Here is a 19,279-nt window from a genome sequence, read left to right as displayed (position 1 = left end):
CTAGGAAGAAGCAACAGACTCCCACAGCTCAACAGACCAACTCACTCTTGCAGGCACCTTGCTGAGGCCCCTGTTCCTTAGTCCCCAGCTGGCTGCTCTGTGACACCATCTGATCATCTACCACTCAAGAGTTCAGTCACCACCACCCCAGGGAGAACTGCAGGACTCCCCTCAGCTCCAACTCCCAGTCAGTCATGCTCCCCAGAAACAACTGCTTCTTCTGGGGGCGCTGCCCTTGGCTTGCACTTGGGATGAGCCCAGGCGCCTCCCAGCTCCACTCACACTGCAGCTGCCACAGCGTCCTCGGGATCTGCAACAGACATGCAGTTGGCCAGGGGTAGAGGGGGCATCTGCCCAGCTATGCCCCTCTCTAAGGACAGAGGTTTTCAAACCACTTAAGCCTTAGGTGTCCTCCTCCAAACAAAAGCTCACAAGATCATCTGGTTCATTAAAACCCAGAGGAAGAGCTACTCCAGTTGAAGCAAGTAAGGGACCAAGTGTAGTCCCCTACCCCTGGCCAAGACACAGGGGCACCTAAGCATAGCCCTAGACTCCTGTCCCAAAGAGGTCTGAGAGCTATGGTCTGGGGTTCCTGCTACTTTAAACCCCTAGTAAGACAATCCCATCAGCCCAGCTGTCCCAAAACTTTACCACCAAGACTCCCCCAAACAACCAGCTCACTATATCCACCCTGCCCCCATCTGCCCTAGCTTCCCCACAATTCTATGGAGAAAGAGCCAATACCTGACCTCCAAGGCCTACCTGTATTACCCAGCCAACCAGCTCCCACATGGACAATGCCCTTTGTCTCCCTAAACTCAGGAGATGTCCAAACATCACAAGGACCCTCCCCTGAAAACTCCTAGAAAGCAGAAACCTTGGGGAAGGGGGATTATGAAGATCAGGGATGCTGTTGAGAGGTAGTCAGGCACAGGGGGACTGGGCTGGGCAGTCTCACACTCTCAGTGACCTCCCCAACAACTGCTTCAGATAGCTGTGAGCCATGTACTGAGCTCAGGGGCATCTCACACACAGTCTCACACATGGGATCCCCAGGCCTCTCACTCGGTCCTGGTCTGCTCCATGTGCCCCAAGCGTTCCCTGAACACTCATTAAGACTGGTTCTACCCTGTGGTGAATCTGGGAGCCTTTGCCTATTGCTCTGGGCTGACACTTGGGCCCCAACTCTTCGGTGGCCCTGAAATTTCAGGGAAGTTCAGTTTCCTCCTGCAGCTGCCAAAAGACCCCACTTCCTGGGACAGGTCTCCTCCTGTCCTGAGGCCACCTCCTTGGACTCTGGTGGAGCAGCCTGACAAAGCTGGGGCATCTTCCACATAAATAATAGTCACATGGTACCCAGGCATCCCTCGCACAAATGCTGTCCCAGATTGCTCTGCCTAGGGCCCCCCGGTGGTTTATGTGAAAAAAAGGCAGAGTTCTAGCCCTTACAGCTCAGCTTGCCAGGCTGCCAAGGTGGGGAGGGCTGGCCGGAGAGCCAGGGGCTGCTACACAGACCACAAAGCTGGGGATCTATCCATCCTCCCAGAATCCTCACAGAAACCTGACAAATGCTTCATCTTTGGGTCCTTACAGTGACCCCTAGGGCCGTTCTGTCCCATGAGGTCAATCCTGCCCCAGCCTCAGGCACATCTGCAACTGCCAGGACAGCACCTGCTCTCCACCTCCCTCACCCAAAACCCTGAGACCATTCAACCTGCCCCCTGCTCCAGCCTGCCAAGCCCTTCCTTCCATCCTTCTGGCAGCACAACTACTGGCCTCCCTCACCTCTCCTGAAACAGAAAGCCGATAGCTGCTGTCATTCCATTTGAAACACCTTCACAGCAAACCCAGCCTCAGATCTTGAAAGCCAGAGAGGCGGAGAAAAAGAAGGGCACACATACACGTACACACACATACATACAAAGGCAGCTATCTGTCAGAGCTGGGACAGTCAGAAGAGCCCATAGTCTCATTAGCAGCCTTCTTTCTCTGGTCCCAGGGCAGTGGGGGAAGAGGGCAGGTGTGGGAGGGAGCTTTATAATTATCTTCTGTTTCCTAGGCTGAGAGGCACAGGGCCACCCCCCCTGTCCACTACAGGCTGAGCCCCTTCCTCATTTCATGTGATGTGCTCCCTGAGACACAAGATCAGGCTAAACACAGGGGCAGAGGTGACCCCTGCCTCCAGAAACCATCAGAGCACCTTGGGCCATGCCTCTACTGGGGGCAGCCTGGCATCTCTCTTCTCCCATAGCACTGTGCCTCACAGACATCCCTGGAGAAGCCCCTTGCTCTCTCCTATACCCCTGGCTTCTTCATCCAAGGCAAGAAAGAGAATGGTAGCCCCCTGCTCCAGCCCCCACCCCAGGAGAATGAAGCCCAGAGCACAGCTAACAGGCTCCCACGGGAGGAGGAAGGAGGAAGGGCTTTCATCAAAGAGGTGACGTCAAAACCAGGCAACTTGTGAAGCTGTCAGGGGCCGGGAAATTTGGACAAAGGTGTCTAAAAATAAACCCCTGAAGCCAGGAAAAGGCTTTGGTGGCTGAGCTGCTCGCCACCACACCACATGCCACACGTCCTGTTCTGAGGTCTGGAACCCACAAAGTCTCTTCCCGGGGGTGCTCTGCCAATCCTGAGGTTGAGGATGGCACTGATAGGGCTGGAGACACCACACAGCAGCCTTTCTTCAGGAAGCATGCTGAGTGGACCAATGTCTGCCCTCCTGCCCTTACCACCAGCCAGCGACCCCACCTCTTGCCTCCCCTTGCCCCTCAGCCTCTAGTCCAACTTACCACCAGGCAAGCACAACCCCTCCAGCACCCTACTAGCTGCCACTGCCAGCTCACAAAGGAAATCCACCTCTGTCCTCCTCACGCTCCTGCCCTGCCACAGCAACAGCCCTCCTGTTTCTTCTCTTCCTGTCCTGACCACCAAGGCCACAGCTGGTGACCCATTCATTCATTCATTCCCCAGCCCTGACACCAGACTCTACACCTCCCTAACCAAGACTGTCTGAGCTCCCATTACCCATCACCAAGGCTTTGTCCCTTCCTCCAGGCTGCTCTAGAGAACAAAGCCATCGAATTCCTTCAAATCCACCAAATTCAAATTCCTGCTGACTTTCTTCTCCTGTTCCTTGACCCTAGCCACATTGGCTGCGCTCCGTGCACAGCCCTTCCTGCCAGGAACTGTCCCCAGGGTGTATACTATCCACTGGCTCAGGTCCCTAAACATATCTACCACCCCAATCCTCTCTGAAGTCCAAACTGCACATGGCACGGGGGATTCCACGCCTCTATCAAGATGTCTCCCAGGCAGCTCCCCCACTATACAGCCCACAGAACTGGTTGCACCCCCCACCCCCCAAACCAGGTCCTCCCTCAGCTCTCCACATCTCAGTTAAAAGCACCACTACACACCTGTCCACCTGCCCAGGCTGAAGGGGACTGGAGCCTGCTGTGACTCCTCCTTCCCCAGCCTCTCCACATCCAATCCATGCACAAGTCCATCAGTTCTACCTCCAAAATAGACTGTAAATCTCCACCTTTTCTGTATCTCTACAGCCACTGCCCAAGTCCAAGCCACCACCATTCACACTAGAAATCCTGACAGCTTCTTAAGTACCTCCACTGGCCAATATGATCTGGGACCCAGTACCCACTGCCCAGGATGAGAGAGCTTATTCTGTATACACGTGGTTAGAGATGATGTATTATTTTCCTGGATGCAACACTGCAGTGATTTCCCACCACCTTTAGATCAAACCCATGCTCCCACTCTGCTCTGCCTGGAATCTTCTTCACCCCTTCTCCAAGCGCTCTTTCAAGATTCTACCCGGGAGGTAACCTCCTCCAAGAGGCTGTCCCTAACCACTTTATCCAAGCTGGACCCCTGCTTTTTCTCACCATTCTTTTCTAGCACATATCCCATTTTTGTTTGACATTTATCTTTTTAAAAAATATTTTATTTTTACGTAATCTCTACACCCATCGTGGGGCTCAAACTGACATCTCAAACTGAGATCAAGAGTCGCATGTTCCACCAACTGAGCCAGCTGGACACCCCTTGTCTGATATTTATTACCTGTCTCTACCACTTGCTGTCAATACCTATCTACCACTGTGTCCAGCATCTCACATTGTGTCCAGCACAGTACGTGGCACATAGACATTCAGTAAATTCAAGCTGAATGGATGAATAAGCAATTGCTTTCAAGCCCAACTGGGCCATTTCCCTAATACCCAAGTTTACAAAATGTTTCAGAGGAGGAGGGATGTGCAACAGTGAAAGTTTCAAAAAATCTCTGTGGACACAGAGACCCCTCATCAGATTCTCCTAGTATCTGGCTCTCTTCCTTCCTTCAGGTAGGCCAGCCTGCCAGCGTTGCTAAAGACTAGGTCAGGAACTGAAGGAGACAGGGTTCACCACTGCCCCAGCTCTGCACTCAGGCAGCAGGTGCATAAGCCCATGCGTGGGCTGGGCCAGGGGCAACACAGTAACACCTGGGGCCTGCCAGCCACCGAAGCCTCAGGGCTCTTGTTCTGTGGGCCTCCATCAGGAAAGGGTCAGGGTAGACCTGGCCATCCATCTGAGCCTGGAGTGGGGCCTGAGAACTAAAAATGTCTCTGGTCCAAGCCAAAGCCAAACTGATCAGGCTAAGTTTCTGAACAAGCTCCCTGTGCTCCCAGTAGATGCTCTGGCACCCACAAGGTCTTGGGCATTTGGGACAGATGCCAGTAGCCTCTGTCCAAATTCCTAGCTCCACAGGCACCTGCTCCATGGGGGTCCCATGGTGCTGCCCTCCCCAAACCAGCTTTTCCTCCCAGCCTGGGCAGTCCTCCCTGGCTTTCACCCAAAGGACTGGCTGTCCCCCAGCACACGCATACCCCAGGCCTGTCTCTCACCTTGATGTAGGCATCCAGGGCAGGATGGACACGGCGGGTAGCCAGCCAGATGGACAGGGTGGAGGTATAGGGGAAGGTGGCCGTCACCACATGGCTGGGTGCCGGGAAGGAGAACACCTTGAAGCCAAATTTCTGGTAGAGCTGGATGAGCTCAGAGGAGGGTGACTCCTCACCTTCACTCAGAATGCTGCCCACTGCACAGCGGCACTTCTCAGGGGGTACCTGGGGAGGAAGAGCAGGAAGTGTTAGTGTTGGGAGCAGGGGTGTTAGTGTTGGGCGAAGGAAGGAGGCTCTTGGAACTCTTGCCACTTGGGTTCTGTGACAGCTCAGGCCTGGCAGAACCACCAGTTCCAACAGGCCACAGCCCCAGATACCAGGACGGAGAGAAGTATTTTTCTGCTAGAACCTATCCATGGCCCCAGCCTATAGCATCTTGCTGCAGGACTCATCCATCCCTTCATTTATGCTTCCAACAAGCATGCCAGACCCTGTGCTGGCTGTGGAGAGGCTGCAGGAAGCACTGATCAGGAAGTGGAACCACACTGGACTCTGGGTTGCTGATGGAACTGTGAGATCCTCTTCCCAGGTTCCTCAGGCAGGGCCAGCCACCATCACCAGAGCCTCCGGACCTCCTTTCCAACCCATGCCCCCATCCCAGACCACACTTGTCAAGTCCTTTCCTGGCTCAGCTGGAGAATGCTCCTTCCCCTCCAAATCTCCCTGGGCCCCCAGTACCTGCACATCGCTGTACTCTGCTCCCCTCCCTAGCTGCCCTCCCTCTCCTGGCTCACATAAACCCAAGGCAGGTGGGGCTCCATGTGAGTCTACACACTTCCTAGGCCTGATCCCAGGCCTGTAAGGCCCAGCACTCACCTTTCCTTCTGGCGTCAAGGGGTCCCAATTTGTCTCATTTCCTGCCACCCGAGTCTATACCAGACCCTGATGCCCCCAGGGGTATCTGGTCTGGAATCTAAGACACTCATTACAGACCTTGTACTGTCAATCCTAGATTTCCCTTGACCCGAGGGTCCCTTTCTCCCACTACCTGGGGCCCAGTGAATGACCCATAAATTCAAACTCCCTCTACCTCAGGTGCTCCTCTTCCCAGCCTACCTTCCCAGCACCATGAAGTCATTTTGACCTGTTCTTGCCTCTGCCCTCCCTTTCCAAGCCCTGTCAACAATGTCCTAGGGTTTTCTCAGCCCTGCTCTGCCTCTCTTTGATCAACCTAGCTCTGTCCTTCTAGTCTCACTTTGCCTGGGACTCATGCACCAACTCCAGGCTCTCACTTCTATGCAGTCTCACAGCTCTCTGCAGCTAGGGCACCCATGCTGCACCCTTGAATGCTATGTCATCAAGCCTAGCTCAGGGCTTTACTGGCAGGCAATATGGTCCAGCGGTCAGGACCACGACTTCTAGAGGGAGGCAGGACTGGGTGTGAATCTTGACTTGTGTGACTCTGGATAAGTCCCTTGGTTTCTTGAGTGCCAGTTCCTTTCAGAATTGACATATTAAATGAGATGCTTTATATATGAGGGCTCATCCTGGTACAGAACTTAACAAGTGCTCTGTAAATGTTGTTGGTTATATTAATAGCTATGACACAGGAAAAACAAGTGACCCTTGGCCTGGAGAATGCCCATTCACCAAACTTCTTAACATGTAGCTCCTCCTTGCCCATTTTCAGGTTCAAGCACCCTCCTGGGGAGTCTTTCAGGGTAGCTCTGTGGCACACCCCCCCCCCCAACATTTTGCTGTAAACTCTTGCCTCCATCAACTCTACCTGGAAGCCGTCACTTAGCCAGCTGGCCACTCCTCCCACCCAACCCAGGCAAGTGCAGTACCACCTTTTGTCTACAGATGGTGCAACTGCTCCATTCACACCAAAGGCTTGAGACTGGACATACCAGCAAGGCCTCCTGCTGACAGACCAAGGGACAGTGCCTGCTGTAATACCAATCACCATGATCCAGACCCCAGCAACTTAGGATACACAAAAGAAATATTCAATATAGGTTAGATGGAGAAATGGATGGAAGGTCACCTGATCACCTCTGGCCCACCTGGGACTGGGTCCCAGGATCTTTTCTGGGATCACTTCAGCAGCCCTCATGGAGCTCCCAGTTCAACATCCTCCTCAATCCCCAAAAAGCACCACAACACCCATGACCACCCTGCTTAGAACTTTTCAATGGCTCCCAATTCAGCTCTAGGATGAAATTCCTGAGCCCAGCATGAGACATTGCCTTACGTCGTCCACACAATACTGCCTAGATTTGTCCACACACTCACCTAACACTCCTTTTTTGCATCCCCAAGGCCCCAGCAGGGGCCAGAACCCAGGTGGGCAGGTGCCCATGAGCATCTGAGTGGCAGAGGGAGGGACAAATCTAGGTTCTGGCCCAGCCCACCTTGCCAACCTCCTCTCCCACCACAACCCCGCACACGCCCACACAGAACTATTTGCAGCTTCCCAGACATGCCACGTCCTCCCATGCTTCCTGCCTTTGCATAAGCTACTTCCTCTGCCTAGAGTGTCCTTCTTCACCCTACTCCAGAGTTCCTTCTGCCTGGGCAACTCCTGCCCATTCTTCAAGACTCAGCTCAACCCTCCTACTCAAAGCCTTCTGATGCTCTCTGCCGAGCAGCTCTTCCTCTATGATCCCAAACGTTCACCCAAAGGAGCAGACCTTGTGCTGCATGGTAACTGACAGCCTCTCCATCTCTCCCCACCACTCTAGGCTTCTAGACAAAATGGCCCAGGATCCTGTCCACACATTAAGTTCTTGGGCTGTGCTCAGCAACAGCACACGCATGCACACACATGTACACACAGGGGCCCTGCACATGAGCAAAACTTTTCTTCCTCCAACTTGAAAAGAGGAATGCTCATCAAAGGAAAGGGAAGCAGCTAATAAGGAGGCAGGACTTCTGAGATCTTGAAGGTGTGTTAGCCACAGGTTCTTCCTTTCTGTCTGAGCAACCCCTCATTTCCACAAGTGAGGACATTTCCTGTTCCCCCACCCACCACCTCTACCCTGTTCTACCCTGGCCAGTGGCTAAGGGACAAACTAAGTGGTTACTCAACAAGTCCACCAACTACTAAGCAGCTCTGTACCAAGCTGGAGCCGGGAGGCAGCTGAACCAGGCACCAGCAAGAAGAGGGAACAGGCCCTAAGACTAGTTGGGGAATGGCAAAGCTGGCTTAGGAGCAGGGGAAGGCTTCCCTGGGCTCCCTGGAAAGCCAATGCCCACCTCCAAGAGAATGGCCCACTGAGGTTGTCAGGAGCCTAGAAGATAAAGGAATGTCCTGATAGCTAGAAACTCCACCCACCTTGGTTCAATACAATGTCTCTATTTGGGCCCGGCCCTAGGAGGTCAGCCTGGGCCTCTTAGTTCCATCTGCTTGCTCCCTTTCCTCCCTGTAGCAGTCATTTCTCAGGGTACTTATGCCTAGAACAAGAGCTATGAGGCCTCTTGAGTCCTGGCATGGGAGAAGAGGGTGGTCTGCTTGGAATCTAAAGCTTCTGGACACAAATTGGCCCCACTACCCTTTCCAGAGAGGTCTTGCAGTAACAGGTTGACCCTATTGGTGAAGCTATAGTGAAAAGAGGGTCCCAGGGTGCCTGGATGGCTCAGTCAGTTAAGCATCTGACTCTTGATTTAGGCTCAGGTCATGATCGCAAAGTTTGTGAGACTGAGACCCATGTTGGGCTCTGCACTGATAGTACACAGCCTGCTTGGGATTCTCTCTCTCCCTCTCTCTCTCTCTCTCTCTCTCTCTCTCTCTCTCTTTCTGCCCCTCCCTCCCACACACATGACCACTCTCTCTCAAAACAAATAAATAAACATTTAAAAAAAGAAGAAGAAAAGAAGGTTCCTGTCTGGCCAAGACTTCACTGGAAACAGGACAAGACTGATTATCTTCCAGGATCCAGGAAAGGAAAATGGTGTCAGCTGGCCCATTTTGGGGTCAATGGCTGGTCAGTAGAAATGGCCAGCCCTAGGTCCATAACCTGCAACATCTGACAAGGAGAGATGCAATGCTTGCCAATCTCAGGCCTGGAGGGCTGCCTTGACTCCTCCCTGGTCAGCATATCCAGCCCAGAGCTGCCCATAGTAAGGGGAGAAACAGCAACAATGCCCTTCACTTGCACTGGTACCCCCCCCTCCCCCCAGGGGAACACAGCAGCCACAGCTGTTCATTGCTGGAGGGTGAACAGTGGATTCATTTAACCTCCGAGGTGCTGCAGGTCAACATACCAACTTCCCCAAGCAGGTGGCACCCAAAGGCAAAAGCTGGGCTAGGACTAGTCATGAAGGGAGTGACACAGACATCAGGGTCAGAGGGTAGGACCCATATTTCAGGATGGAGGGGAGGGGAGTCAGCAGGATGCCAACCTCCAAAGGGGGGGTCCAGGGGCTTTATGGGAACTCTCACCTAGAAGTCTTTCAGGGCCTTCCTACTTTCAGTCCCAAGCATATCGTAACAACAGCTGGTACCTGACAAGGTGCTTTCCGTCTGCCCCGGTTGCTGCCTTCTGTACATCAGCTCATTCAATCCAAACAGCATTGTACAATAGGTACTTTTATCAATTCTGTTTCTAAGACCCAGACAGCAAAGCTATTTAGCAAGGGCCACACAACAAGGTAGTGTTGTGGAGTCCAGATTTGAACCCAGGCAGACTGGCCCCAGAGCTGTGCCACACAACCCACAGCACCTGGAAGCCCAAGATATAGGCCCTGGCTAGGAATGGCCTGCACAATGGACTCTCTCTATGCTGTACCTCGTCACATGGCCTAGGCGACCTGCAGGAGGCTAGGCCAGAGGCAGGCAAGCAGGGTTCCCAAAAGTACAAAGTCCTAGTGGCATGAGGCATGGGGGTGGGGGTAGGCAAGAGTGCTAAGCATCTACTGGGGACCAGGTATTGGGCCTTACACTTATTACTTAGTTCCTAGAGAAATAAAACCCCTGAGGTAGAGATTCTTGGAAAGGCCAAGTGACTCACTCAGAATCACACTCCAGGAAGCAGTGGGGCCTTGATTCAAACTCAGAAAGAGTCCAAAGCCCTCTCTTCCCACACCTCAGTCCTCCTCCCTACCAAAGACAGCTCTGCTGAGAAGAGGGGGTGTGCCTTTCCAGGGCTGCCCCACACAGTTAAACTGCTTACAGAGCAAAAGCCTGGACTCCATCTAGCAGAAAATCATCGCAGGTAACTGAGGTAGGGAATGGTCTGGGCTTTGGGAAACACCAGCTAGCCCACATTCCCACTGCCCTTTGTCAAGGGTCAACCCTGGGAAATCCCACTCCCTCATTCCTTCCCAGGGTCCATGTGGTCTCAATGTCTCCTGGGAGTGCAGGACGCCCCATCCCCAAACACACTAAAGGGGAAGGGGAAGTGCAGCACAGGCCTAAATCCATACTCTTACCAGCCTTAGCCCCTGCAGACGTGGTGGTCCCAAGCTGGCTTTCAGTGGACTCAAGAGAAAAAAGGAGCTTCAATACAGTCTAGTTTACTAAAGGCAGAACCCAAGCACCACCAGTTCCCATATCTGCCCCATGCCTAGGGCAAGCACCCTCTCCTAGGCCTCAGCCAGGTAAACTGAACTGGCTACCACGCCCCATTTGCCTCAGTCAGGCTCCCCACAAGGGCAGGCAGACAGGTTGCTTAAGGCCCAAACAGCAGTGGAGGCGGTAGCAGCAGAGGGTGGGGCAACAGGTGGAGGGCCAGGCTGGCACACAGGACAGATCCATGGGCATGGTGAGAGCAGCTGAGCCAGTACAGCCTATCCACAGGCCAGAGCTGGCCAGGATCAAGTGAGCCACCAGGGGTCTTCTTCCCAGCTCCTTCCCTCCCACCAACACCCAAGGCTCCCAGAGGGACCAGGCCAAGGAGGGGAGGCTAAAGTCATTGTCCAGACCCCCACACTGCACCTCAGAAGCAGGGCTGAGAGCAGAGCAGTTCTGACCCTTCTCCAGCTTTACAAGGGCAGAATTGGATCTGTGTGTGTGTGTACGTGTGTGTTCACATGCTTGTGCACTGAGGGAAGGGAGCAGGCACAGATCGGTGACTGACTCTGGAACGCACCCCCTCCCTTGGTCCTTAGAAGAAGAAATGGCTGCACTCCAAGAATGTTGGGCCCTGGAGAGGGAAGGAACACTTATGAGTCACTGCCAGGGTCTGTCCACTTCCTGTCACATGCTCCCTCATTCCTTGTCCTACCTCTCCAAAGGCCCTCAGGGATAGAGAATGGAATCCTTTATCTTGCCCAACACTTCCCCAGACCCTGCAACTTCCTCCCATACAGAACTCCAGGATCTGGAGTTGACTGACATATATATGCTGACAAATCCAGGACACAAAGCTGATGAGATATATATGCTCAAACAGCATTTGACACAAAAAAGTCCACAGCAATTGCCATGACCCCGCCTCAGTGGTGCCCTTTCTGGTGTCACTCCTGGGCCCACAGCCAAGTGAGGCCCCACCAGGCCTTTCTCAGAAACCAGCGTCCCCCTGCCCAGCTGAGGCCAGGAGCTGAGGCCTAGAAGGGGAGTGGCTAGAGAGCTGTCAGTCCACACATTATGGGGGAGGGCAGCAATGACAGCAGGTGGCCACCTCTCACCTGGTCACTCCCTGTCCCACTCACAGAGCCTGAAATAGCCTCATTCCTCCCTACATTCACACAGAAGCACGTTATGGCCCCCATTGTGCTCAGCCAGGAGAGGGAGAGGGTGTGGGGATGGGCCACACAACAGTGCAACCTAGATCCTGTCCCTTCCTTCTGTGAACCACAAATACACAGGGCCCCATGCTGGACACTGCTTAGGGAGGCAGCCGAGGGAGAAGGCTTGGGTTCTTAGTCTTCCCCAAGACTGGATGGGGTTTCTCCCCCAGGCTCCCCTGATATACCCACACTGAGAGGTCCTGAGGGCTAGGCCCTTTGGTCCCCGAGGTGCCCCAGTGCCCAGCAGCATGGCATAGATCAAGTGTTCAAATACCGCTTAAAAAAAAAAGCATGTGTGAACTGTGTGAGATCAATACAACTCTTGCTATATGATCCTCAGTCTCTTCCTCTATAACATAAGCACTGTGGAACCTGTGGCCTTAGGTCCTTAGAGACCAGATAGTCTGTGATAGTCATGAGTACTTGAAGTCTGAGGGTCCATGGTTCCCTGAAGCTTTTGTGAGAATCTCTTCTAGGCAGAAATATACTGCCCAACTCTAAGAGTAGGTGGAGACTAAGCATCCCTGAGCCATCCCAGGTGTCAGAGTATAACCTAGCTCTGAATGTGGACACAGTATCTTCTAGAGTGACCCAGGACTGAGAGGAACAGGATCAGAGGGGCCACTTTGACCTATATGTTTGTCCTCTGAGCCAGCCAGATGTCCATAGCCAGGCCAAGGTCTAGGCCTAGGTCATGAGAGCTCAGCCTAATGTCTCAGTGTACCTAATTAATATGAATATTTTGTCCACCCTTTTTGTTGTTGTTAAACAGCTACTGAGGGCCAGGTTGTAGGATGAATGCCTCACCTGTGTCACTTCATTTGATTCTTGCCAGACAACCTATGAAGCAGATATCTTAACACAGTTCTATAGATGAAGAAACAGAGGCCCAGAGAGATTATGTGACACGATCAAGATCCAAAGCATGACAGTGATGAGACAGAATCAGAACCCAGGGCTGCCAGTCTTGAGGCTATACTCTCAGGCTGTGGTCCCCCAAGACTGGCACCCAAGTCAGGCTGCACCCAGCCAACCCTGGACACCCAAGGCCACCCGACCTCAAGGACAATTGTATGGAGGACTGGGCTAGGAGGCCATGGGAAGAGCACTCCATGCCAGGGTTTTTCTACCTCACTCTTCCCTGGACCAGCCTCCAGCACTGGCCTCAAGGTATACTCCTGCTTTGGCTCTTTCCCATCCTGGAATTAGCATTTCCAACCCAAGTGGCAACATGCTGCTTTAGGAACAGGACATGCTGATGAGGAAAGAGGCAACTGCAAGGACTCTCCTCCTTCCCACCACTGAGGCCTGCAGAATCTCTAACTGGATCAGGTGAGGAAAGAGGGGCAGAGACCAGGGGAGGGCATATAAGAGGGGCAGGGACCTACATAACGGAGCCCTGCAAGGGTGGGGGTCGGGCATCTGGTCCAGGAGCTTCCTGAAGCCTAGCACCTGCCCCATGCCACTTAAGGTTCCAGTGCTCTAGACTCCCACTTAGTGCCATCTCCCAACCATGTGACCTCAAATCCTCATCATCTATTCATCCCTCAACCAGGCCATGTCACCTCTCACCTGGGCCCAGCCCAATCTCCTCAATGGCTTCCCTGTCTCCTCTCCTCCTCTCCTCCACCTGCCATCCAGTTAGCTTCCTAAGTCACAGGGGGCAAACTGTGCTGTGCCTTGCCTCCCAACCTGCTCTTCTTCCCACTGCCTGGCCCAGTGAACCTTTCTACCACTTTCTTCACCCACACATGTCCACTGGCCACACTTCCCCTGTCATCCCATGTCTGTAAGCCTTTACTGCTGTACTTCCCTCAATCAGGAGGCCCTTCGTGGCAGAGCAAAGTTCTACTCACGGGAGATGTCCCAGCTAAAGTCGACCTCCTCTCCAAGCCTCTTGGGCAGACTTGAGTACCCTCCCCAAATGCACAGCTCAAAGCTCTGTGGGCATCGAGTATAGTGGCTATTAGAAATTCATTTGCATGGGGCTGACTTGCCAAACACATGAAAGTTTTTGAGGCAAGGGCCAGGTCTGTTCATCTCCGGAGTGCAGACGTCATGCAGAACCTGGCACAGACAGTCAGTACACCCTTGTTTCGACTAAGTACTCCAGTGAGGCTTGGTCAGCAGACAGTGGGTAGGCTGTAGGCCTTGCCTACTTGAGCTCTTCAGACAAGGAAACCAGAGCTGGGGATTCCCAATGGCCTGTTTGCCAAGGCTCCAAGCTGAAGTCTGAAGAACTCTTGGCAGAGCTGCCAGCCCATGCAGCTGTGGGCAGTACCACCCCATGGCATGGCAGGAGGCCACATTGGTGAGCCCTGACTCACCACAGGCTGTAAGTACAGCCAGACGCCCACAGGGTGCCAGTGATACTGGGCTCGTCTGTGAGCCCAGCATCCTAGACATTCTGGGGAGCTCACCTGGTTCCACTTGCCCCCTCCTCTCCACCAGGCCCTCCTGCAACCAGGCAGCTTGACATCCAAAGAGATGCCATATGACTGAGGCAGGAGTCACCAAAATGGCTGAAGAGGTAGGATTCTAAGCCCCATGCCCAGGGCCTGCCCTCTCAAGCCCACAGGAGCTGCAGCCACAGCAGGAAAGCTAAAAGAGGGAAGGCACAGAAACAACAAGGTATGACCCCAAAGAGAGGCAGAATCTGAACAGCCTGGCCTTAGAGTACTGGCCTCAAATGGGGATGGAAGAGGGAGGGACAGCAAGAGGAGGCAGGGGACGAAAGCCTTGGCAGAAACTAGAGACACACAATGCTGTGGCCCCCTGCAGTCAGAAGTCCATGGGTAGCTATGGGTAGCTATGAGCCAAGAACCAGACCTGGGCAAACAGAAAGGAGCATATGGATGCCTGGCACAGGAGTCCAAGCTAAATCTGGAAGGAGCTTCAAACTCAGAGAAGAGGTTGTCTGCAGGACCAGATCACAGATTTCCCCACCCCTTCCTCAGAAACTACAACCCCCCGGCCCCATGTCCATCCATGGGGCAGAACCGCAGCCAGGGAACAGGAGGCTCCTTACCATGTGGGGGTTGTCGTAGTAGACGGCGATGGAGCGGAGCTTGGGGGAGACACTGCAGCTCTCGGTGAAAAGCCTCCCAGTCTCGCTGTAGGGCCCCACGTGGAACTTGTAGGCCACAGTGACATTGCGGATGGGGGGTGAGCCGGCACTCACCACCACCCCAGACAGCAGCCCTGAGTACCCAGCAAAGGCCAGCAGTGTCAGCAGCAGCAGCAGAGTCAGGCCCACAATCAGGCCTAGGAGAAGCAGGTCAGACATGGCTCTGTGCCCCCGACACTGTGCCCCCAAGACAGCTGCAAAAGAGACAGGAGGGAGAGGAGGCTGGTAGCCTGCTCTGACCAATGTGCCCACCTGCCCGCCAGCCACTTATGGCCCAACCTCAGCCCTGCCTTGGGTGCTCTGACCCAGGAGGAGGAGGGACCAGGGTGTTTACACGCAGAAGTGACCTAGAAGAGAGCTACAAAGGATGACTGAAGCCGCAAGCCTCTTTATTTCTTAATCACAATTGTTGAGGCTCTCAGAACAGCTCTGCCTGTCAGCTGGCAGCCTTGGTCACACCTGGGGAAACTGAGTCATAGAGGTGAACAGGAGTGAGTCAGCTATGGACATACTCCCAGCCCTGACCAGCCTCCCTCAAGATGGGCAAGAAAGCCAGCTTGCCTTTTCCCTACATTACTTCTTCCTTCCCACAGCAGAGCCACACTGCCTGCCCAGCTTCCCCAAGCCTCATGGACCACTATCAGAGGGAGGATGGGCAAGCGCCAGGGTCCAATCATTTATTAACAAATAGGGAAACCATAAGGAACAAAACCCCATGGGGAAAATGTACCACAGGAAGAGACTTTCATAGGAAACTCTCCTTTGTGAAGCACATCGGGCCCTCAGAATCTTGCTATCCAGCAAGCTCACCCATCCAAAACCAAGGAAAGATCGGATCAAATCAGCCAAAGCAGCCAGAACAAAGTCCAGCACTGTGCTTCCCAGACTTGAGCCAATGGTACTAATAAGATTCATCCCACTTTTCCAGCCCACAGATTAGAAACAAAGAGGAGGAAGACAAGTTTGTTAGAAATGGAAACACACAAGGGAGAACAATTACTTATCCCTGGCCCAAGCAGTTCATCCCATGGGGAAGGGGTGCCAACCTAGAGGGAGCCACAGCTGGGTCCACTTGCTGCCCTGTCCCTCTCCCCATCAGCATCTCCAGGTGTTTAGAATTAGTTTTTGTAGTTTTGATCTTGCCACCCCACCTTCTCTACTAGGTAGTTCGTGGAAAGGCATCCTGGGGTGAGGTGAGGGTGTCTTTTTTTCCTTTTTGTGTTTATGTCGTTTATCTGACAATTGTCCCTCCTCCCCATTGGCCTCTCCTCATTCCTCCTTTTTGTATGCTACAAGTAATAAAGACACTCATTTCAAGGAAAACAACAACAACAACAACAAAGAAACAGAGAAGCTATCCAAAAGCAGGGCCAGGAACACAACATAGAGGTTGGTGTGTGAGCCATTTAAGGCAGACTGTCCAGCCCTCTATGTCCAGCCCTCTACGAAGCTGGGGGCCAGAAGCCCAACCCTCTTATACAAAGGGCTTGATTTGAGTCCCCCAGGGGGGTGGAAAATCACAGCAGTTTAAAAAGGAAGGGAAACATGTGACCCACTGGAGGAATATTCTCACTCCAAGTATTTAAAATTTTAAAGATTTGGGGCACCAGGATGGCTAAGTAGGTTGAGTGTCTAACTATTGATTTTGGCTTGAGTCATGATCCCGGGGTCTTGGGATCGAACCCCACATCAGGCTCCACTGAGTGTAGAGGCTGCTTGAGATTCTCTTTCTCTCTCACTCCCTCTGTCCCTCTGCCCCATTCGTGCACTCTCGCTCTAAAATATAAATAAACAAAAAATTAAAAGATTTGGGAGGTGGAAATCAATGCTTCAGCCCTATGGGAAATTTAGCTCTATGGAATAATTTGTTCCCTGTGGGTTCTGGGTGTCAAAATTTTTTGCTGAAAAACGGTCTTTGGAGTCAACATACACATAGTGTTTGCCTTAACAAAGAGGCAAACTAAACTCCTAAACCTTTGATGTCATAGCATGGAGGTGCATCACACTGGTATTAGCCATCCCTGTTCCTGCGCCACAGTTGTGCTTTTTTTGGATGCATTGGCCATCCTACTCATCTTGCCTCCAGTTAGTTTCATTCCTATTTTCCTTGGTGATGATGATGATGACGATAAATCTTTCACTTACTATAGTGTAGTACTAATCTACGGTACTTACTATATGCCAGGCACTATCCAAATGTTGAAACACAGCTACTTTATTAATCCTCAAAACAAGGTAGGTAAGGATCAGGAAGTTAAGAGACTTCCCCCAAGATCACACAGGTACTAAATAGAACGACTTGGACCAAAATGCAGGCACTAGGAACTCAGGCAGTCTGACTCCAGGCTGCCATTTTCACTTTCTCCTCCCAAGTGACAGGATTTCCAGAAAGGCTCAAGCATTTAATCCATGTTGGGACATCTCTGAACCCAAGGCTCTCAGCTGGAAGCTCTCACTCAGCAGCTAGGTCTCAGTTGCCTTGAGAGTGACCATCCTTCACTTTGACCTACCCTCTCAGCTGCACATTCCCCGTCTACCTCAAAGGAACTTAGTTCCCACCTCCCTCTTCCTCTCACCTCCTAAAGTACTCAGAAGAGAGGGAAAATGCACCCCAGAGCTTAGGTCAGCACAGGAGGGAGGCAGGGTAAAGTGTATTTCCCCATACTCAAGAGAAAGGGCAGGAGAAGGGCCGAGTAAGCTCACCTGAAAAGCCAGGCTCACTTTTAGCAACTCATGGCATCCAGCGCCGCAGGGACCAAATGCTCCAAGTACTCCAGTGCTGGGGGCAGAGAGAAAATCACCACTGAGCTGGGCACCGTGCCCTGACTGTTCCCTTTTCGGGGAAAGCCCACTAGGGCCTCTACAGGAACTCCCTCCTCACCACAAGGCTGCACCTCTACCTCGTCCTCCTACCGCTTACGGAAATCAGAAGCCAAACTCGGCCTCATAATGTCAACTCTTCACTGGGGCTGTGCTTATGCCCCTGTTCTTGGAGAGTCCTCTTCCTGGAGGGTTCCAGTCTCTGTAACTGGCTTTGAAACAGCCCCTGTCGCTGACATCGGTTTCTCCTCGGGTCAGAGACCAGGGGTGGTCGTCTCTGACCCGAGCCGGCGAGGCTTCCTGAGGCTGCTCACTTGCGCCGCGGCAGTGGGCCGGGCCCTTAAACTTCGGTGCCAGTGAGCGGCGGAAAGACCCAGGCCTGCGCGGGACTGAGGTGCGCCGACTCCCACTCTGCGCTTCCAGCCCTGCTCACTCGCGCCTCGCTTATTTACCCAGCTCCTTTCTTTTCAGCCAAGACCTCACGGGGTCTCACACACCTCCGTAACTTAAGAGAATCTAAAGTTTGCAGCCACGGCTGAGGCGCGGCCTCCAGGGATAGGGGCGGAGCTAAAGTGCGGTTTTTGCCTCAGTTCCCCAACCCCCACCCTCCACCCCCGGCTCCAGCTCCTCTGGCTCGGGGCGTGCCCCGTGGCCGAAGCCGGGGCAACGCGGGGTGGTAGGCTGGTCCAAGGTCGCGTTCGGGCCCTTGGACCTAGCCGGGCCCTTGGACCCAGCTGTGGGCGAGACGAGATGCAAAGAGCGCCCTGGGTTGCGGGGGTCACGAAGGGGACGCGGGAACCCTTGAGGTCGCGCCCGGACAGACGGAGGCTCCAGGCCCTCAGCGCGCGTGAGGCCGCCCAGGCGGGGACGCCTCTCCTCCGGCCCAGCCCTCACCTCAGCGGCCGCCCGCCGCGGACGCCGATCCGCGCAGGCGGCTCCAGGCTAGGTCGCGGAGCCTGCGCGCGCCCGCCGCGCACGCTCGCTCCGCCCCCTCTCGCGGCGGGACGTGGCCGTGGCCGTGGGCGCGTGCGCGCGGTACCGGAGGGCGGAGGCCTGCCCCGCCCGGTCTTAGCATCGAGCGGCGCCCAGCCCCCGGAGCTGTCAGGGGCGGAGCCCACTGAGCACTTTCCTGCCTCCCACAAACTTACCCGGCCCAGGTGTTGGGGTAAATCAGCCTGGTGGCCCACAGTAGAGAGCCAGACTGGGTCCAAGGAAGCCCGCACCAGAGTGAAGCGTTTGAAGAGGCTTGGGAAGTTCAGCACAGCAGTATCAGCCTATGGCATTTATTTGTAGTACCCTTCGTCCTGCCACTTCCTCTCATTGTAGCTTCCCGATGGACCTGGGAACCCAGCAAGTCAAGGCTACCTGCCCCCGTTTTACAACTGAGGAAACTGACGCCCAGCTTGGACTCAGGGAAGAAGCTAGTGGATCCAACCTCTGGAATAGCGCAAATATCAGTCATGCCTCCCAACACTCCACCCCACCCCACCCCCAACCACAGGAGTGGTCATTCATCCACCCAACATTTATTGAGTAACACTCCTTGCCAGGACAGTTCAAGGGGCTGGGGATACTGAAGAAACGGAACTAAGGCCCTACCCTCTTGGAGCTAAGCAGGAACCGCCCCCTTGCAGTCTCCTCCCCAGAGCCCTGGAAGTGCCTGGGGGAGGTTGGGCTGACCTTCTAGCTTAAGGTATTCTAG

The 19,279-nt window shown here is 53.7% G+C and overlaps 1 protein-coding gene across 3 annotated transcripts in view; it reads right to left on the bottom strand.

The window, feature by feature from the left end:
* The window catches only part of TEX264 (testis expressed 264, ER-phagy receptor), a 30,895-nt gene extending 12,445 nt beyond the window's left edge, over nucleotides 1-18,450 (bottom strand). Inside the window, exons 1-4 of one of the 3 annotated variants that reach the window (XM_047095965.1) lie at nucleotides 17,658-18,450; nucleotides 17,461-17,536; nucleotides 14,659-14,951; nucleotides 4,902-5,123 (exon numbers count right to left, since the gene is read on the bottom strand). In XM_047095965.1, coding sequence (XP_046951921.1) covers nucleotides 4,902-5,123; nucleotides 14,659-14,916 — 480 coding nt within the window. In that variant the 5' untranslated portion in view covers nucleotides 14,917-14,951; nucleotides 17,461-17,536; nucleotides 17,658-18,450. The remainder of the gene's footprint in view (nucleotides 1-4,901; nucleotides 5,124-14,658; nucleotides 14,952-17,460; nucleotides 17,537-17,657) is intronic. The other 2 variants (XM_047095966.1, XM_047095967.1) reach the window with 2 other exon arrangements.
* Between the last annotated feature and the right edge of the window lie 829 nt (nucleotides 18,451-19,279).

The sequence above is a fragment of the Lynx rufus genome, unplaced genomic scaffold (assembly GCF_022079265.1).
Source record: "Lynx rufus isolate CCGP_SWC_20201006 ecotype Redwood Valley unplaced genomic scaffold, mLynRuf1.p SCAF_4, whole genome shotgun sequence".
In the NCBI taxonomy this organism is placed as follows: domain Eukaryota; kingdom Metazoa; phylum Chordata; class Mammalia; order Carnivora; family Felidae; genus Lynx; species Lynx rufus.
This window is presented reverse-complemented; position numbering and strand designations above follow the sequence as displayed.